Source organism: Puccinia triticina, chromosome 2A (genome assembly GCF_026914185.1).
Source record: "Puccinia triticina chromosome 2A, complete sequence".
Lineage (NCBI taxonomy): Eukaryota > Fungi > Basidiomycota > Pucciniomycetes > Pucciniales > Pucciniaceae > Puccinia > Puccinia triticina.
Window position 1 is genome coordinate 8,190,320 of NC_070559.1, and position 16,586 is coordinate 8,206,905.

General features: G+C 46.9%; 1 protein-coding gene across 1 annotated transcript; it reads left to right on the top strand.

Annotated features, from left to right (window-relative positions):
- Positions 1 to 6,384: 6,384 nt before the first annotated feature.
- Positions 6,385 to 10,396, top strand: PtA15_2A882 (uncharacterized protein; the record flags this gene model as incomplete). The annotated part of the gene is made up of 6 exons (XM_053166948.1): positions 6,385 to 6,444; positions 6,531 to 6,848; positions 6,937 to 7,567; positions 7,670 to 7,725; positions 7,971 to 9,986; positions 10,055 to 10,396. 6 exons carry the CDS (start codon positions 6,385 to 6,387, stop codon positions 10,394 to 10,396), a joined length of 3,423 nt encoding a protein of 1,140 aa, XP_053018120.1.
- Between the last annotated feature and the right edge of the window lie 6,190 nt (positions 10,397 to 16,586).

Consider the following 16,586-nt stretch of genomic DNA (forward strand, 5'->3'; position numbering starts at 1 on the left):
ATCACTTGTGCGCTTCCCCCTACTCTAGGATTTCATGGACAGGGGGGAACTCGCCGGTTCCGGCTCGATCCCCTGCAATCAAACACCAAAAGCTCCTCCACCACACATGGAGCTCATTGCCCACCCGGCACTAAAAATCTTGGGCGCCTCTGCCACTACAAAAAGTGTGTCCGCCACTATGAAAAGTGTGTCCGCCACTTTTAAAAGTGCGTCTGCCACTGTGAAAAGTGAGTCCGCCACTATCAAAAGTGTGTCCGGCACTCTGAATAGTGAGTCCGCCACTATCAAAAGTGCGTCTGTCACTATGAAAAGTGCGTCCGCCACTATGAAGAGTGCGTCCAACACTATCAAAAGTGCGTCCGGCACTATCAAAAGTGCGTCCGGCACTCTGAATAGTGAGTCTGCCACTATCAAAAGTGCTTCCGCTGTAAGACTCAAAAGTGATAATGAAACCCTTTTGCTGAATTTTGAAGGGTATGATGGAGTTGCAAGCTCTGCCCTTCTGTTATCAGTCAACAAGACCCACCAAGCTCAGCTTGGCAAGTTTTATTAAGTGATAGTTCTGGTCTGTTCCAGATGAAATCTGTTTGACTGGCAATGTGTAAGTCTTTAATTATTTCTTATAAGGGTTGAATTCCTTTATTATAAGGGTTTTTATAAGGGTTTTTAGGATTTGAGTGTGGATGAGTGTTGGGTGACTTGTGAGTTCTGGGTGAGGAACTGGGGAGCAGACCACTGGGGGTGGAGAGAGCTCCTTTTATAGACAAAAGTGGAGCCCCGAAGGGGCTTGTGGGTTAGGGTTTCAGCTAATCTAGACAACAGGGTGAGGGATTTTAGCTGGTGGGAGTAGATACAAATGATGTCATAACCCCTCAGGGGCGCATGAATGGTGTCAGAATATACAACAGAATATTCTAAACATGCCAGGGGTGCATACGTGATGTCAGAATATATACAAAAGAACATTCTAACGCATGCATGAGGTGACAGTAGACTGCATGAGCTGTCATACAGGGGTAATTAGTGTATACACAAAGTCTGAGGCTGCAGAAACAGTGGAGGACTTCCCGTCAATCTGGAAAGTCAGATCTGAGCCGCCAGATATCAAATTTCGCAGGGAGATCTGGGTCCCCGAAGATCCCCGAAGTGATCCAGAGTTCCAGATTCCAGATTTCCCTGTGAAATCTGAAATTCCAGATCTGTTCAAAAGTGACAGGAAGTCCTCCAGTGTAAATGATGTCATACTATGTATATAAAGAGTGTATTTAGTTAATATGTAATGAGTGTAGCCTGACAGGGAGATGTATTTTTGTATCCTGTGATGTGTATATGGGTACTACTGTGAAACTTGGGTTGAGGCAGGTGACAGCTGGGTTACTGGGGCTGGCCGTGTGATAGGTGTCCATGAGGTGTAACTTCCACACTAGAGGGGGTCCAGGGGTGCTTCCAGTGGTGACTAGGGGTGAGATTGGCCGTAGGATCCATTTCTGGGGTCCATTTGATGGTATCTTGAGGCCTAGTATGAGTAATTATGTGGCATAGAAAAACTTTTTATTTTTCCACTTTTCCGTCTACCACACCGCCACTATGAAAAGTGCGGCCAGCACTATCAAAAGTGCGCCTGGCACTCTGAATAGTGCATCCGCCACTCTGAATAGTGCGTCCGCCATTGTGAGATATGCCTCTGGCAATATTATAATGGTCTTTGGCACCATGATATTTTTGGCGGATGACTCCCTCAAGCCGCATGGCCTGAGCACTTTGAGAAATTTACATGAAATTCTTCTTTTTAAACAAAAACAACTGCCTTTCATGAAGTTCTGAGGAGAACGACTTGCAACCTTGCTTCTCAGGCATTTTTTCATATTTTTTGGGGGTGGTTTGGCTTGAAATAAACAGTTGCTTGTGATTGCTAGTCAGCCATGTCCCAGCATTTTGCCTGGTAGAGATTGACAGCTGGCAAACTGTTTGGATCATTGGTTCACGCACCCTCTCATGGTTCAGTGACTCATGGGGCCATCAATAGGTCATTGTTAAAATGATAGTCTCTGGTTTCTGAATTGTTGCTCAGGTGCAAGGTATGGATGTACTTGCACTGGCATATCTGCTGGGATATCCAATCCTGAAAAGGTTGGATTGTTTACAAGGGTATTTTCTTTACAGGATGATTCTTGTGAGGGGATGGAGCTATTCAGAGTTTTCAAGTGGTGTGAAGTATGCGCGAAGCCTTGCGCTTCTACTGGTGCCAAGGACCAGATGTTTATCCAAGAGCTTGTGCAGAATATATGGGGATGAGATCATCTCCCAGCCATTTGGCTGGTAGCTCTCCCCCTTGTAAGGGTCTCCCTTTGGGCCCCCGAGCGTAGGCTTGAGGGAGGGACTTGCGTAAGAGCATCCACCCTCGTTGCAGTAACTCTTTAGGTAGCCAGCGAGTCTGGCGAGGCTCGGTTGCTTACCTAAACGCAAAACTCACCCTTGCCACTCGGTATTGGCTTGATAGCCAACACAAATTTACATACCGAGCCCGCCACCACCCTTGTGCCATCCGGTCCTGTCGGTAACATAGCACCTTCCTCAAGAATGGATCCCGACCAACGCCTTTTTCATTACATGTGGGACATAGAAGAAGAAGAAAGCATTCGACGCCTCCTAGCACTCCAAGAATCTCAATCCGTCCCCAGAAATCTCAGCCCCAAACCAAGAGAGATCGTCCTCCGTGATCGAATCGCAGGCAATGACCGATTGATGGCGGACTACTTTGTGGAGAACCCTGTTTGGAACAACCAAACCTTTGAGCAACGATTCCACATGAGTCACCGTTTGTTTGATTGTTTATGTGGTGATCTCCAGCAGCATGATCGATTCTGGGTTCGCAAAGCGGTGAGTACTTTTTATATCACCTCTGTTTGCAAAACTGAGGCTGAACTGAATTTCTTATTGGATCAACAACTCACAGGACTGCTGTGGCCAGATAGGCCTATCAACTCATCAGAAGATGACTGCAGCTCTCCAACAACTCGCTTACGGAACAAGTGCTGATATTCTGGACGAATATGTGCGAATTGGGGAAACCACAGCCCTCCAAACACTCAAGTACTTCATCAAAAACATTATTGAGCTCTATGCAACAGAATATCTGCGACCTCCTAACCGTGACGAGTTGAAGGTTATCCTGAGTGAGAACGAAGCCCGGGGCTTTCCTGGCTGTATCGGAAGTATTGATGGCATGCATTGGGCATGGAAGAACTGCCCCTCGGGCTTTGCTGGCCAGTACACCGGAAAGGAGAAGAAACCCACGATGGTCTTGGAAGCTGTTGCGAGCCAAAATCTGCGAATATGGCACACTTTCTTTGGGACACCGGGTGCACTTAATAACATCAACATCCTTCATTGGAGTCATCTATTTGATGGTTTGCTTGCCAGAGCCTCAGACACAATCAACTACACGATAAACGGCCATGATTAACACCACGGCTACTATCTCTGCGACTCAATCTACCCGCCCTGGTCCACGCTAGTCTCCTCAATCAAGCACCTGCAGGATGGTGCTTCCAGGCACTTCGCCAAACTGCAGGAATCCGCCCAAAAAGACATCGAGCGAACGTTTGGGGTCCTTCAGGCCCGTTGGCATGTTCTAACTGGGGGTTGTCGGTTATGGCAGAAGCATAATGTCATGGAGATGATGCTTTGCTGCATCATTCTTCACAACATGATTTTTGAGGAACGATCGCCGCTGGACCCCTTCCTTGACAAAACGGACACCAAAATCATCGAAAATCATCAAGATCCCGCCTTAACTCATACCTGGGCCAACTATCTACAGAACAACCACGATCTACACAACCCGGAAACCCATGCACAGTTGCGCGAAGACCTGAAAGCCTACAATTGGTTGCTCCGTGGCGACAAGAGGGACTAAGTAGCTCTCTCTTTCATTTATTCACAGTTCTCTCTCTCTCAATTTTTTTCATTATTTCTTGTTTGATTTATATAGTATGTATTGTACCATGTACCACATGAAAGCAATACAACCAAGATAAATCACAAGAGATAGATTGAGGGATCGATCAATCGATTGATCAAGTGGAGAAGATACAAGAAAGGAATCAGGCCCGGGATCGCCATTTGCTCTTGATTTCTTGCTTCATGATCATGAGGACCTCTTTGGTATCTTCATTGTTGATATCCTTGGATTCACGGAGCAACTTGTAGTCGTTCATCTGTGTTTTGCTCCGACGAAACTCCTTTTCAATTGTCACTTTCTCTTTTTCCAAAACCAGCTTTTCTTCTTCTATTTTAAGCTTTTCCCTCTCAATATCGTTCTTAGCAATCAGTATCTCATTCCCCTTTTGAAAGGCTCCGAGGTGTTCTTGAGCGATCTCGGTGAGCTCGTTTGCTTGCGCAATGGCCTCGTCGTGTTTGTAACCTTTGATACGTCGTCGTTTAGCGGCCTTACCACCAATAGGCCGGTCAATCGAGGTGGCTGAACGGGCACTTGGGGTAATCCCGGTGGAAGGAGATAAATCTGGCTCGATCGGGTCCGGCAAAGCGTTTGGGAGTGGCGTGCTTGGCTGATCTGGTCGTTGGTCCGATCACCATTTCGGAGCAAATCGGAGTTTCTGCCAGGCCGAGAGGCAATTGAAGGCCACATTCTTGTTCTGAGCTTGATAATTCTTCATTGTCTCTTGCAACCAATCGTCAGGGCTCGACCCACTCGGAGGATTGCGCTCAATAGCATTGTAGATCACCAAGAATTTCAGGGTCGCTGTATTCATCACACCCCATCTGGCAGGATGGAATCAGTAATTATGTAGATCATGGGCAGAATAGGAAATGAAATGCTTACCGAGTTTTTATTTGAGCATGATCCCAAAAGTGTACCTTGGAATGGGTGTTGAAGTCACTCTCAATCTTGCAAAAAAAGGCCTCACCCGACTGATTGTTGGCAAACTCGGGTTGTTCGCTGACGTTGATCCAAGAGATGGCGAGCTGCTCTTCCTCACGAGGGAGCCAGTTTGGTCCTCTCTTTTTCTTGGGTGCCGGATCAGTAGTGCTTCTATCTGGGGGGGGGGGGGGAGTCGGCCATGGCGTGTTTGTAGGACTTGAGGATTTGAGCGAGTGTGGTTGGCAGGCTTGTTAAAGCCGTCTTACGGAGGCTCTTTAGTGGTGGGTAAATCCCGCAAGGCTTAGAGATTTGACTAAAGATTCATTTGTTAAAGAGCCCTAAAGAGGGCTCGGGGGTGGAAATTGGGCTACGTACTCTGTAAATCTGCCTTACCGAGCGGGTTTACAGAGACGAGTAGGGTTCCGATCCGGTGCCCCGGGTCCGGGTACCGCCTTCCCAAGATCCGTACCCGGTGTATCCGGCTCCGACGCCGGGTACCCGCCGGGTATGGCCAAAAATTGAGCTACTAAAGGCTCTGATGGGTGATGGTGAATCTGTGCTTTCTGATCACCGCCACCACCGGGAAATGGTCCCTAAACGCGCTGCAGAAGACCCCGAACCAATTGTCATCAATTCAGACTCCAAAAACAAACGGTCGACGCGTGAGGATGGTGCTGAAACCACAATTCTATAGCATATTCTTGCTGGCCGTGATGTCGAGTGATTCGGGGAAACCTCAGCTGGTGGTCAACGACCCCTGGTAAGAGCATCCATCTCACTCAACTGACAGTCGCTGTGCTGAGGAGAATACCCAGGCTAGAGCCATTCGCTCAGACTATTGAGGCTCGGTAAGTGACTCGTCTTGACTGTCCCTCCTTCCCCTAGTACTACTGACTACCACTGCTGTATATGAATCAGCATTCTAAAGTTTAAAGATGGCAGACAAAAATTGACAAGACCAAAGGCGGATTAGATCCATTCTCCAAAGGGTACGAGAAATTCGGATTGATTGCCCAAGCAGACGGATCGATCCTCTACCTTGAATGGGCTGCAGGCGCTCAAAACGCCAGCCTGATCGGCGACTTCAATAGTTTTAGCCTTCAGGCAGGGAAAAGCTATTTTGAACAGAGGATTCAATAAATGAAATGCCTGTCCTCTGCTCCTCTGCTTTACAGATACCCGACCGGATACCCGGTATCTTGGGAGCCATCCCGTGACCCGACTCGACCCGGTATCCGGTCGGGTAGCACCGGATCTTTGGGGTCCGGATCGGAACCCTAGAGACGAGGGTGGATGCTCTAAGTTCGGGGCGGGTCAATTGGTTTTGGCTTGACATCGGCCTGGTTGAGTTCCTCAGCTGCGCCGCAGTCGAACCACATCACAATACAGTCGAAACCTCAACTCCGGGTAGTTGGTTCCTGCGAAAATATGTCAAGACAAAACAAAACCAACAAGAACACCAGCATTCACACCATCCAAACCCAGAACTAGTGGACGAGATGGATGATGCCCTAGTTGCGTATCACTTGCCAACCTCTGGATTCAACTTCTCTCAGCAGGTAAGCTGCTCCGGGCTTACTGTCCATCTGCTGTCCCTTGACTCGTCATTACTCATGCAAACTCCGTCGTCTGCAAACGTTTCTAGGTCTCGTCCTTGACTCAAACAATCAGCTTATCCCACAAGAAATTCCAAGACTTCGAAACTTTCTTCCCGCTTCTCAAAGAACATTTACTCGGAATCCCATCTAGTGAGCTTGTCCCGTTAGAAACATCACGAAAGTCGTTGCAAAAGTGTGGCGTTCGCATTCCACTGAGTGATCCGATCGATCCTGTACAATGGAAGGTCGTCTTCATCCCTCCTAAGGAGGTCGAGATTGTCGGAAGTTGGTCATTGAAAAATGGAGTAACTCCTTCCAGAAAGCATCCACATGCCATAATCGATCTGCTTGTCCAAATTCCTCTGGTTAGTGACATTTTTTTCTCAAAAAGATACGCTGTGACCAAGACTTCGCGGCTGATGTTGTTTATTTTCGAATCATTTGAATATCTAGGGTGTCTTACAAGAAAAGGATTACCAGTCGAATCGATATTTCCACAAACGCGCCCACTACTTAGCCAATATCTCCAAATCGCTGTTAAAGTCTCCATTTTCCGAAAATTACGAGTTCAGCTACTCTTTCCTGGAAGGCGATTCCTTCAAACCGATCCTCAATATCCGGCCCCCGAAAGATTCAAAATCGGCATCTAATTGGACTGCCCGCCTGATACTCTCTTACCCTCAATCAGTCTTTCCTCTCGCGAAACTCGCACCTTCCAAGGACAACCTCAAGTCGACCTTAAATGCGTCTCCAGACTACAACCAGTCTATCCTAATGGACTCGAGTGAACTCAACCTGAAACACCACACATTTTTCACCCAGCTGTCTGTAAAATCACCGGCCTTCAATCAGACGTGCCAGCTCGTGAAAGCCTGGGCCCAACGTAAAGTGTTCTATAAGCAGGCCAAATCAACCCAAGTCGATCACTGCTTGCTCGGCTTTTCTCGGTTTGGCTGGTTTGTCAACTTCCTCGTGGCCCATGTCCTCATTGGAAATCGTGAAGGGGGGCAGAAGGCCAACATTGGCGGGACAATCTTACAAACTGATCCAGCTGCGCTCTGGAAACATGTAATTGATTGGCTATGTAGGTATTCCCCCTTTCAGCCTTTTCCACTTACTTTGCTGGTTGTTTTTTGCCGATGCCTGATCCTGTGAACATTGTTTCCTTCTTCCCACTCACTTCTAGCCAAATGGAACCCTGAATCCATCGTCAGGATGAAAGCAATGGAGGATACTCATCCCGTCCGTCTTTAATTGTCTTCTTCTCGCACGCACGCATGTTTCACCGATAATAACTCCCTCACCCTGCGTTACAGTTTGCTCAAGAAGAGTTCAATGTGTTTGACTCGGCACTCATCGACCCGAGTGGCATGATCAACCTGACTACGGGGATCCCATTAGCCACACTCAAACTAGTATGCATCATGTCACTCTTACAGTTTCTCCGCCTGAGAAGTTTCTTACTAACATTTTATGTCTTGTGACAGCTCTGTGCTGCTGCACAACGGACTGCATCACTGCTAAAAAGTGACAAAGATGTATTCGGAGCAGTATTTTCTCGGCCCTCATCTTCTTTTGCCTCAAGCTTTGATAATCATTTTGTCATTAGAATATCGGACGAGGACATCCAAAGGTTGTGCCATGAAGAGGAACGGAGAACTCTTCATGCCACCCTACAGGTCTTATCGACTAATCTTCAACTTGCTCTTGGAAAGCGAGTTGTAGGTTTTGCCCTTCTCCGCCAGCTTCCCGAGACATCACTGAAGTTTGAAAAGACTCGCTCGAAAACGACTCGTCTTACTCCAAATGAATCTACTATCCTGCAGCTGGGACTGGTCTTAGACCCAGCTCACGCTTTCAATTTGGTCACATATGGCCCCTCGCCAGATTCATCCCCACTCGAACTCGAGAAATTTTGCAAGTTTTGGGGTGATCGATCTGATTTACGACGTTTCCAAGATGGTTCGATCAAACAATGTGTCAACTGGGAAGTTCGGAATCCGCTTGAACGTATGCAAATTATCAAACAGATCATACGCTGGGTCCTGATCGAAAAGCTCAAATTCAAAGACGATCGACGTGTCGTTTGGGACCTCATCGGCGACTTTGACGATTTCATTCAGGAAAATCCCACTCAGCTGTCGAAGATTTACGAAAAAGATCCCAAGGAGCTCGGCTTTACCCATGTGATGAAGATTTTCAATGAATTTACCAAAGAACTAAAGACTCTGAAGGAGAACGGCTTGATACCTCTCTCGATCACCTCCGTGCAGCCTGATTCCGAGTATCTCCGCTATTCTTCGGTATTTGTTCCTGGCCCTCGTCGTCTAAAACACTATGCCAATCAACCTTTAACCACGAAGTATCTACCAAGCCTTCTATGTCAATTGAAATTCGAAAGCTCGGGGAAGTGGCCAGAGAGCTTAGAAGCCATCCAAAAAATCAAAGCGGCACTGCTTGTCAAGATCGCTGAAGGGCTAGTCCAATCAGAGAAAGTTGTCGAGTGCACGATGGTGTTTGATCACAAGGTGCTTCCCATCTGCCAGAACGTCACGTTGGATGTTCTTCATTCCTCAGGCCATGCTTTCAAGTTGATGGTCTGTTACGAGCGGGAAGAAATGTTACTGGAAGAAGCTCTGGCTATCGACAGTAACGATCCTAGAGAGGCCCCAGAATGTAAAACTTCTTGGATAGTCGAAGCACTTGCATACTATCGTAAGACATTTGTCTACTCGAGGAAGCATCACGATGCCATCGCTGCCCTTCAGACAAGATTCCCTTCGTTTACGTATACTGTGAGACTGATCAAGCGATGGTTCAGTACCCATATGTTACTTTCCACACACATATCGGTCGAGCTAGTCGAATTGCTAACTTCCGTGGTGTACTTACTTCCAGAGGACGCGCTTCCCCCAACAACAGGATCTTCAGGATTCATACGCTTTCTGAGATTTCTGAAATGTTGGGACTGGAAAAAGCAACCTTTAATGATCCCGCTTCAATCATCAATCGGGTTGCCTACCAACGGTCTCACTCACTTTCCCGTTGAATCCGTGAAAGCGGCCCAACAGAGCTTCCAGGCAACTCGCAAGAAGGATCCTGGATTCCATCGATATACTTACTTTGTTGCGACTGAAGACGACCTGGAAGGTTCGAGATGGCTGCTAAGCCCACGTGGCGATCCAGAGGCGAGCAGGACAGCGGTCAGCATCCTACGTCCTACCCGATTGATCTCAGATCGGCTCCAGGCGCTTGCCAGTGCCTCTTTGGAGGTCCTTGAGCCGAGCATAGAACTTGGCTCCGTCAGCTTTCAGCCCAAAACAATCTTCAAAAGTCCGCTTACGCACTTCGACTTTCATCTCCTTCTTGACCTTTCTTGCTCGACTCGTCTCCATCAATCCGTCGATCGAGTCTGTCCGGACTCCGTTTCTTCGGCATCTGCGCTTGAGACCCGACCCCAAATCGATGACGACCCTGTTCTCGAATTCTTTGAAGCATTGCAGGTCTGTCTTCTTCCCCTCCCTATCCCTTTTTTTCTCAAGTTAAGGGGAGCCTGCTTGTATTTTCACAGCATACCTATCGAGATTCGATCGAGTTCTTCTATGATCAATTCGGGGGGCCACTCATTGGTGGTGTGGTTGACCAGCGAATTCTCGCCGGAGGATCTAAAAGTTCCAAACGTCGGCAATCCGGAGATCTCGCCAAGCCGCTCGATGAAGCATCCGTTTCTGTTCATCCGACCAACACCACCGCTAATCCTAGCAAGATGTCTGCCGGTGGTGGTGGTGGTGCTAATGCTGATGGCCGCAGACGTAAAGCGGCGTTTGATCTCGATGCTTGTCTCGCGGAAATCTGCGACGGTATCGGTCAAGGCTTGGTCGCTAAAGTTCTGAAGAAAGGCGTCGATTATTAGACCTCCTGTTCATCTCTCACCTTAGCCCCCTTTTCTTTTGTGTACACGGATGCCATCGAGAGGCCATTTCCATTTTTCAAAATCCTTGTTTATGCTGCATCCATACAAACCTGTTTTCTGCACTGTCCTACTAAGCAGGTGAATAGAATGAATGGCAACCAAATTTCAGGGAATAAGGAAGACCAGGAATAAGAAGTATCAAGGGAGAACCTCAACAATCAAAACAAAGTTGGTGCGAGGAGACTTCATCCCACACGCTAATGAGACAACTCCGTAGTGTAAAAGAACATCACAACTTGCCCCAACAAACAAGCAGTGACAGGTTTCCGTTGATTTTCAACACGCAAGTTAGTTGCTATCCATATTAAAAGATCATTCATTGCAGGTTCTTTTCGTCTTGTCTGAGGGTTGATTATTTGTGCATTTGGAATACGTTCTTCAAGTTTCTTGACTTCCCTTCACCAACTTTGAATTTCTATATCCAGATTGATCAAGAAATCTCACTCTTGGGGCAGGCAGAACCATCTAAAACAATTTATCACTGGTCCCGTCTCATGCATAGTACTGGTGGCCCTGAAGTGTCCTGTCGGTCAGTAATGTTGATAATCTGTTTTGAAAAAAGGAAATCACTCCGCGAAAGAGGCCAACACGCTACTACCAGCCAAATCCATATCAATCTGGTGGGAAACATGTATGCGTTCAGAACACTTAAATGTGCTTTCTGATCATGCACTTTCTACACCTCTCTTCTGACGCAGCTTAACCAGTCCAGCCGAGTGAGAATACCCAATGCTGGCTGTGTTTGGAGCTCGATCACGATCAAAACTTCCAACCAACGATATAATTGTATGTATCTAAGCATTCTTCAAATACAACAGATACAAATTTCGGGGTCTCATGCGGGGACTATTATCGTGTTAGTTGTCATACTTCTGGCTGATAAAATAGTCGTGAGGCAGATTGGAGGTGAGGGACATTGGAGTTTGGCAGAAACCGGCAAAGGGGGGGGGGGGGGGGGACGATCTGAGCGGCGGGGGAGGACAAGACAAGACGGAAGGGTACGTGGACTGCTTGAGGCATTGGGAGCTTCCTTAAGTGAGATCGGGGGAGCCTGAGAACCGCAAAGCTAGAAAAATGCGCAACGCGGAGCTGTTAGTTCAACACCTTTGATTCTACTACGAATGTCAAGCTTACAGTAATTGTACCGTCAAATGAGTTGACGCCTTAACTGAGTCTCTTTAACAGTGTTGAGGCGACTGACAAGGAGTGCCAGGACCTGTAGCACGCTCCGCTAGGTGGACAACTCCGGGCGCGACGGTTGCGGCCAGGAGTGAGGCCGTCATCATCATGAGCATGAGCAGTTTCATCTTTGATCGTGTGATTCGCTGGGTTTTTCGCAGGTGCCGCGGGGAGAGGTTGGTTATCGGAGTGGAAGATTTGTTGCTGTCGACGAACCCAGCGGTTGGTGGACTTTATCAAGCCATATTTATATCGAAATGTTCCGGGCGGAGGAGACAGAGGAGGCAGTGAGAGGCAGTGTCAGGTTGAGTCAGCAGATCATGGGAGAGCACGCGTGAGAGTCCGTATATACAACTGTGCCGGGGGAGCAAGGTCCACCTTAATACACCACGGGTGCAACAAAATATTTTGAAAACCAGTTTGATTGGTTTTCAGAATATTTTTTTTAATTGAGTCCGGACGTCCTGAAGAACGAGTCGGACTAACCATTTTCAGATATTTTTAAAATATTTCTGGAACCACCTGAGGTGGTTTTAAAAATATTTTGGTAACCAATTTGGTTTGAAAAATATTTCCAGAACCATTTGAAATGGTTTTTGAAACCATCTGGATGCTCCTTCTCTCACGGCACGGTTTTTGGGACCTTTTTGGCAACGGAATTTGTCCACAAACCAGATTCAGACCAATTTGGTTCTGAAAACCACTATCCAATCAATTTGGTTTTGAAACCCATCCCAAAAACTTTTGGTGCACCCGTGGTGTAGAGCCTGACAATGAGAATATGTATTTCAAGAGAAATGAAACAGCGAGAATCGAATGAAGAAATACACCACGGGTGCAAAAAAATATTTTGAAAACCAATTTCAATGGTTTTCAAAATATTTCCAATACACTACGTGTTGGACGTCCTGAGGAACGAGTCGGACTAACCGGTTTCAGATATTTTTGAAATATTCTCGGAACTGCCTCAGGCGGTCCTGAAAATATCTCAAAAACCATCTTGGTCGGAGAAATATTCTTCCAACCACTTCAAATGGTTTTCAAAACCAATTTGGTCCGGCCATTAGTGTCAAAAACCGTTTTGGTTGCCAAATCCGTTCGGATAACCACAATCGGTTGGCCGAATGGTTTTGGTGCTGATTTTGGCGGGCTAATTGGTTTGGATAACCAGAAATGTTGGCTGATCTGTTTGTATAACCAGAATGCGTTGGCCAAATGGTTTCAAGAACCATCTTGGTAGCTAGAAATATTCCTCCAACCATCATTGGTTAGAGAGAATATTTGTGTAATCAAGTTTAGTTTGGACAAATGTTTACTGAAACATTTTTTGTTGGCAGAATGGTTTGAAAGAAGGTAGATTGTTGGATTCTCTCTTTTACTAGGTGCAATGGTTTATAACGGGTACATCAGTAATAGCTGTAGTATTTTTTTATCAAGTACATTGAGTAGCAAGCAGTGCAAGCAGTAAACATCGAGCTCCAAACAGTAAAACACAAGAAGCAGAAAAAAGCTAATAATGCAGCCCTAAAGTAGTGGAAGCCGCGGAAGTAACGGTAAAGAGCACGGTAAAGAACAGACAGTATTGCATAAGAGACACTCCTCAGCTCGTTCCATCCCACAGGGCCCAATCCTTCTTGTAGATAAGTATGGAGATGCTTACTCAAAAGATTGCTTCTGATCAGGGAAGATCAAGCGATCGGCATCTGTCAGCACGCGGGGGGTGGGAGGCTTACACTAGGCGATGGAGTACACGGGCAGGTCAAAGACTTTCTGTTAGACGTACAGCAGGCTGCGGTAGGCGAACAGGTCTCTACAAAAAAGAAAGTGTGCGTGGGGTGGAGGGGGGTTGGAGGGGCTGACAGCTTGATCTGGATGGGGATGTTGGGCCGCTGGACCTTGACGGTGACGGGTGTGGCGGAGCCCTTGAGGGTCGCTGTAAAGAACACCGCTGTGGTAGACGGAAAGGTTCCACTACATCAAAAATAAAAAAATTCTCTGTTTTCTTTTCTTTACATGACATTCATCAGAAATCATGGACTTTGGCACAAGGACAGGACTCTACAGGACTAGAAGTTACATTCCAAGCTACATATACACCTCACCTCCTATTTCAACCTCACGTTTACATACACAACCCAGCTGCAGGACAGCTACACATACTCATTTGCACTGCATAGTATATACATACATTCTAAACTAGTGGATTTTCACAACTGACAGCTGCAGGCAACATCATAGAAGTACCACATTAAATCCCTCATGTTCTGACCAATCATAGTCACTCATTCAGATGTTTGTACCTTCTACACGTCATGTACATTCCTGACCAACCACATTCACTCATTCAGTTTCCCTGCAGCTAAAATCCCTCATACAGGGCTTCCTTGTAGCTAAATTCCCTCACATTTGTCTATATAAGGAGCTCTTCCCCCCCCCCCTCAGTTGTCTTTTCCTCAGTTCAGTACCCACCTATCACATACCCCACAACATTACATACCATCCAAACCCTTTACACATTATAACAACCCTTACCAACTCAATAGGGGGGTTCACGATTGGATTTCACCAGCAACTTTTTATCACCTCACCAGTAGAGATGCGCACGCTGCGCAATTAAATTTTTAGCCTCACACCAGGAGGATTTTATGCTGGCTGAGCAAAGGAAACGTACTGGTGCCCATCACACCATGAACCTGGGCGGGTCAAGACCGGCCATCAATCTCACACACCTCACAATCATGGGGTCAACAAACACCCATACATGCACCCCACTCAATGACCAACCTGGTCTTTGGGTGGATACATACTCCACTCGATGCCTTTGGGTCATCGAGTGGATCACCACTACCCGGTCATCGAGTGGGTACGCACTCCACTCGATGACCGGACCGGGTCATCGGTGTGGATCCACTCGATGGCCGGACCGGGTCATTGAGTGGATACACACTCCACTCGATGACCAAGCCGTCATCGAGTGCACACACCCCACTTACTCCACTCGATGACCCGGTCCGGTCATTGAGTGGATACACACCCCACTCGATGACCGAGCTGGTCATCGAGTGGACACACACCCCACTCAATGACCAACCCGGTCATCGAGTGGATAACTACTCCACCAATGACCGAGTTGGTCATCGAGTGGGCTACCCGCTCCACTCGATGAACCGAACGGGACATCGAGTGGAGTGAATATCCACCTGACAACCGGATCGGTCATCAAGTGGATAACTACTCGACTCGATGTCCTGGTCCGGCCATCGAGTGGAGTGTGTATCCACTCGATAGCCGGACCGGGTCATTGAGTGGAGTAGTTATTCACTCGATGACCAAGCCGGTCATCGAGTGGGGTGTGTATCCACTCGATGACCAAGCCGGTCATCGAGTGGGGTGTGTATCCACTCGATGACCAAGCCGTCATTGAGTGGGGTGTGTATCCACTCGATGGCCGGACCGGGTCATTGAGTGGAGTAAGTGGGGTGTGTGTACTCGATGACGGCTTGGTCATTGAGTGGAGTGTGTATCCACTTGATGACCCGGTCTGGCCATCGAGTGGAGTGTATGTGTCCACTCGATGACCTGGTCCGGCCATCGAGTCGGTATGGAGGACCCGATCGGGTCATCGAGTGGAGTGTGTACCCACTCGATGACCCGGTCCAGTTATGAAGTCGAGTATGTAGTTATCCACTCGATGACCGGCTAGGTCATCGAGTGGAGTGTGTGGAGTCGATGGCCAACCCGGGTCATTGAGTTGAGTGTGTATCCACTCGATTACCAGGTTAGGGGTGTTTGCGTGTGTCCGATCACCGGTGTTGGGGAAGAGTTGAGTGTGTACCCTGTCAGCCTTAGAGATACATCAAGTATCCAAAAGACTGCAATAACTCAGTAAATAATAATAATTATTAAATTATTATTGCAGAATCAGATTCCTCATCATAAATTAAGGGGGGTCACCCACTTAAAGTACCCCCTTATTCCTATTCCTTCATGTGCTAATTGTATAAATTAGAATTGGCCACAGAAAGCGCCCAAAAATAGTATTACATACAAAAAATTAGTAAAACAATTAAAGTACATAAAATTAAACTGTTGTACAATAATGAGTAATATTACTCGTGTAAAAATACCCTGTGAAAGTATTATGTAGACTTCTACTGAAGCTCTTTCACATGACAATTGGTTATAAACATGTCATGTGACAGAGTCAGGGAAATTAGTCTATTTTAATACAATTAAAATACCCACAGCCAAGCCCTTTTCACGGCTACAGCCCTGGATACTCCCATAGGGAGAAAAGGACTCAGTGTTTACGCCCACTGAAGTCCCCTCTATAAATAGAGGCCTATTTGGCCCTCAGGAAAAGATCCCCCAGACTATTCACCCACAATAACCTGTAAGTTACTCGTGAATATTCTCCTCCTGCTTTCAAGAGCAGTGTATCCCTTATAAAACCCCACCTAGCACGTCAAAATTACTAGAATCTACACTTTAAATTCAACAAAATTCCTTATATAGCAATTTTTAGCGTAAATTCTTTAAAAATAGTTGCAGTAAGACTACAGCCTCTGTCAAGCAGCCAATCAGCTTAAGCTCTTACCAGCTATTTTTACGCCTCAACTCCCTGTTATTAATAATTATACTAGAGGCCAAGGCGGCTTCGCCGCTGCAGATTTCAGGTTCAGTCCTATAGTCTTGTGCTTAATCTCCCTTCAAGTATGTGGTGTGAAGTTCACACCACATACTTGGCCCATGCAGCCCCCAAATCTCTCAGACTTCCCACTCTTCATCCCCCTTGAGACACCTCCCCTGAGTTTCCCTCCCTGGGGAGGATCACCCTACCCAGTACCCACCCACCCACCTGAATCAAGTTCAATAAAAATCAACATTTTTTTCTACGCCTCTTTATAGATTGGTCTTGAACTTCCTACTATCATCAACTCTCTGATTTAGG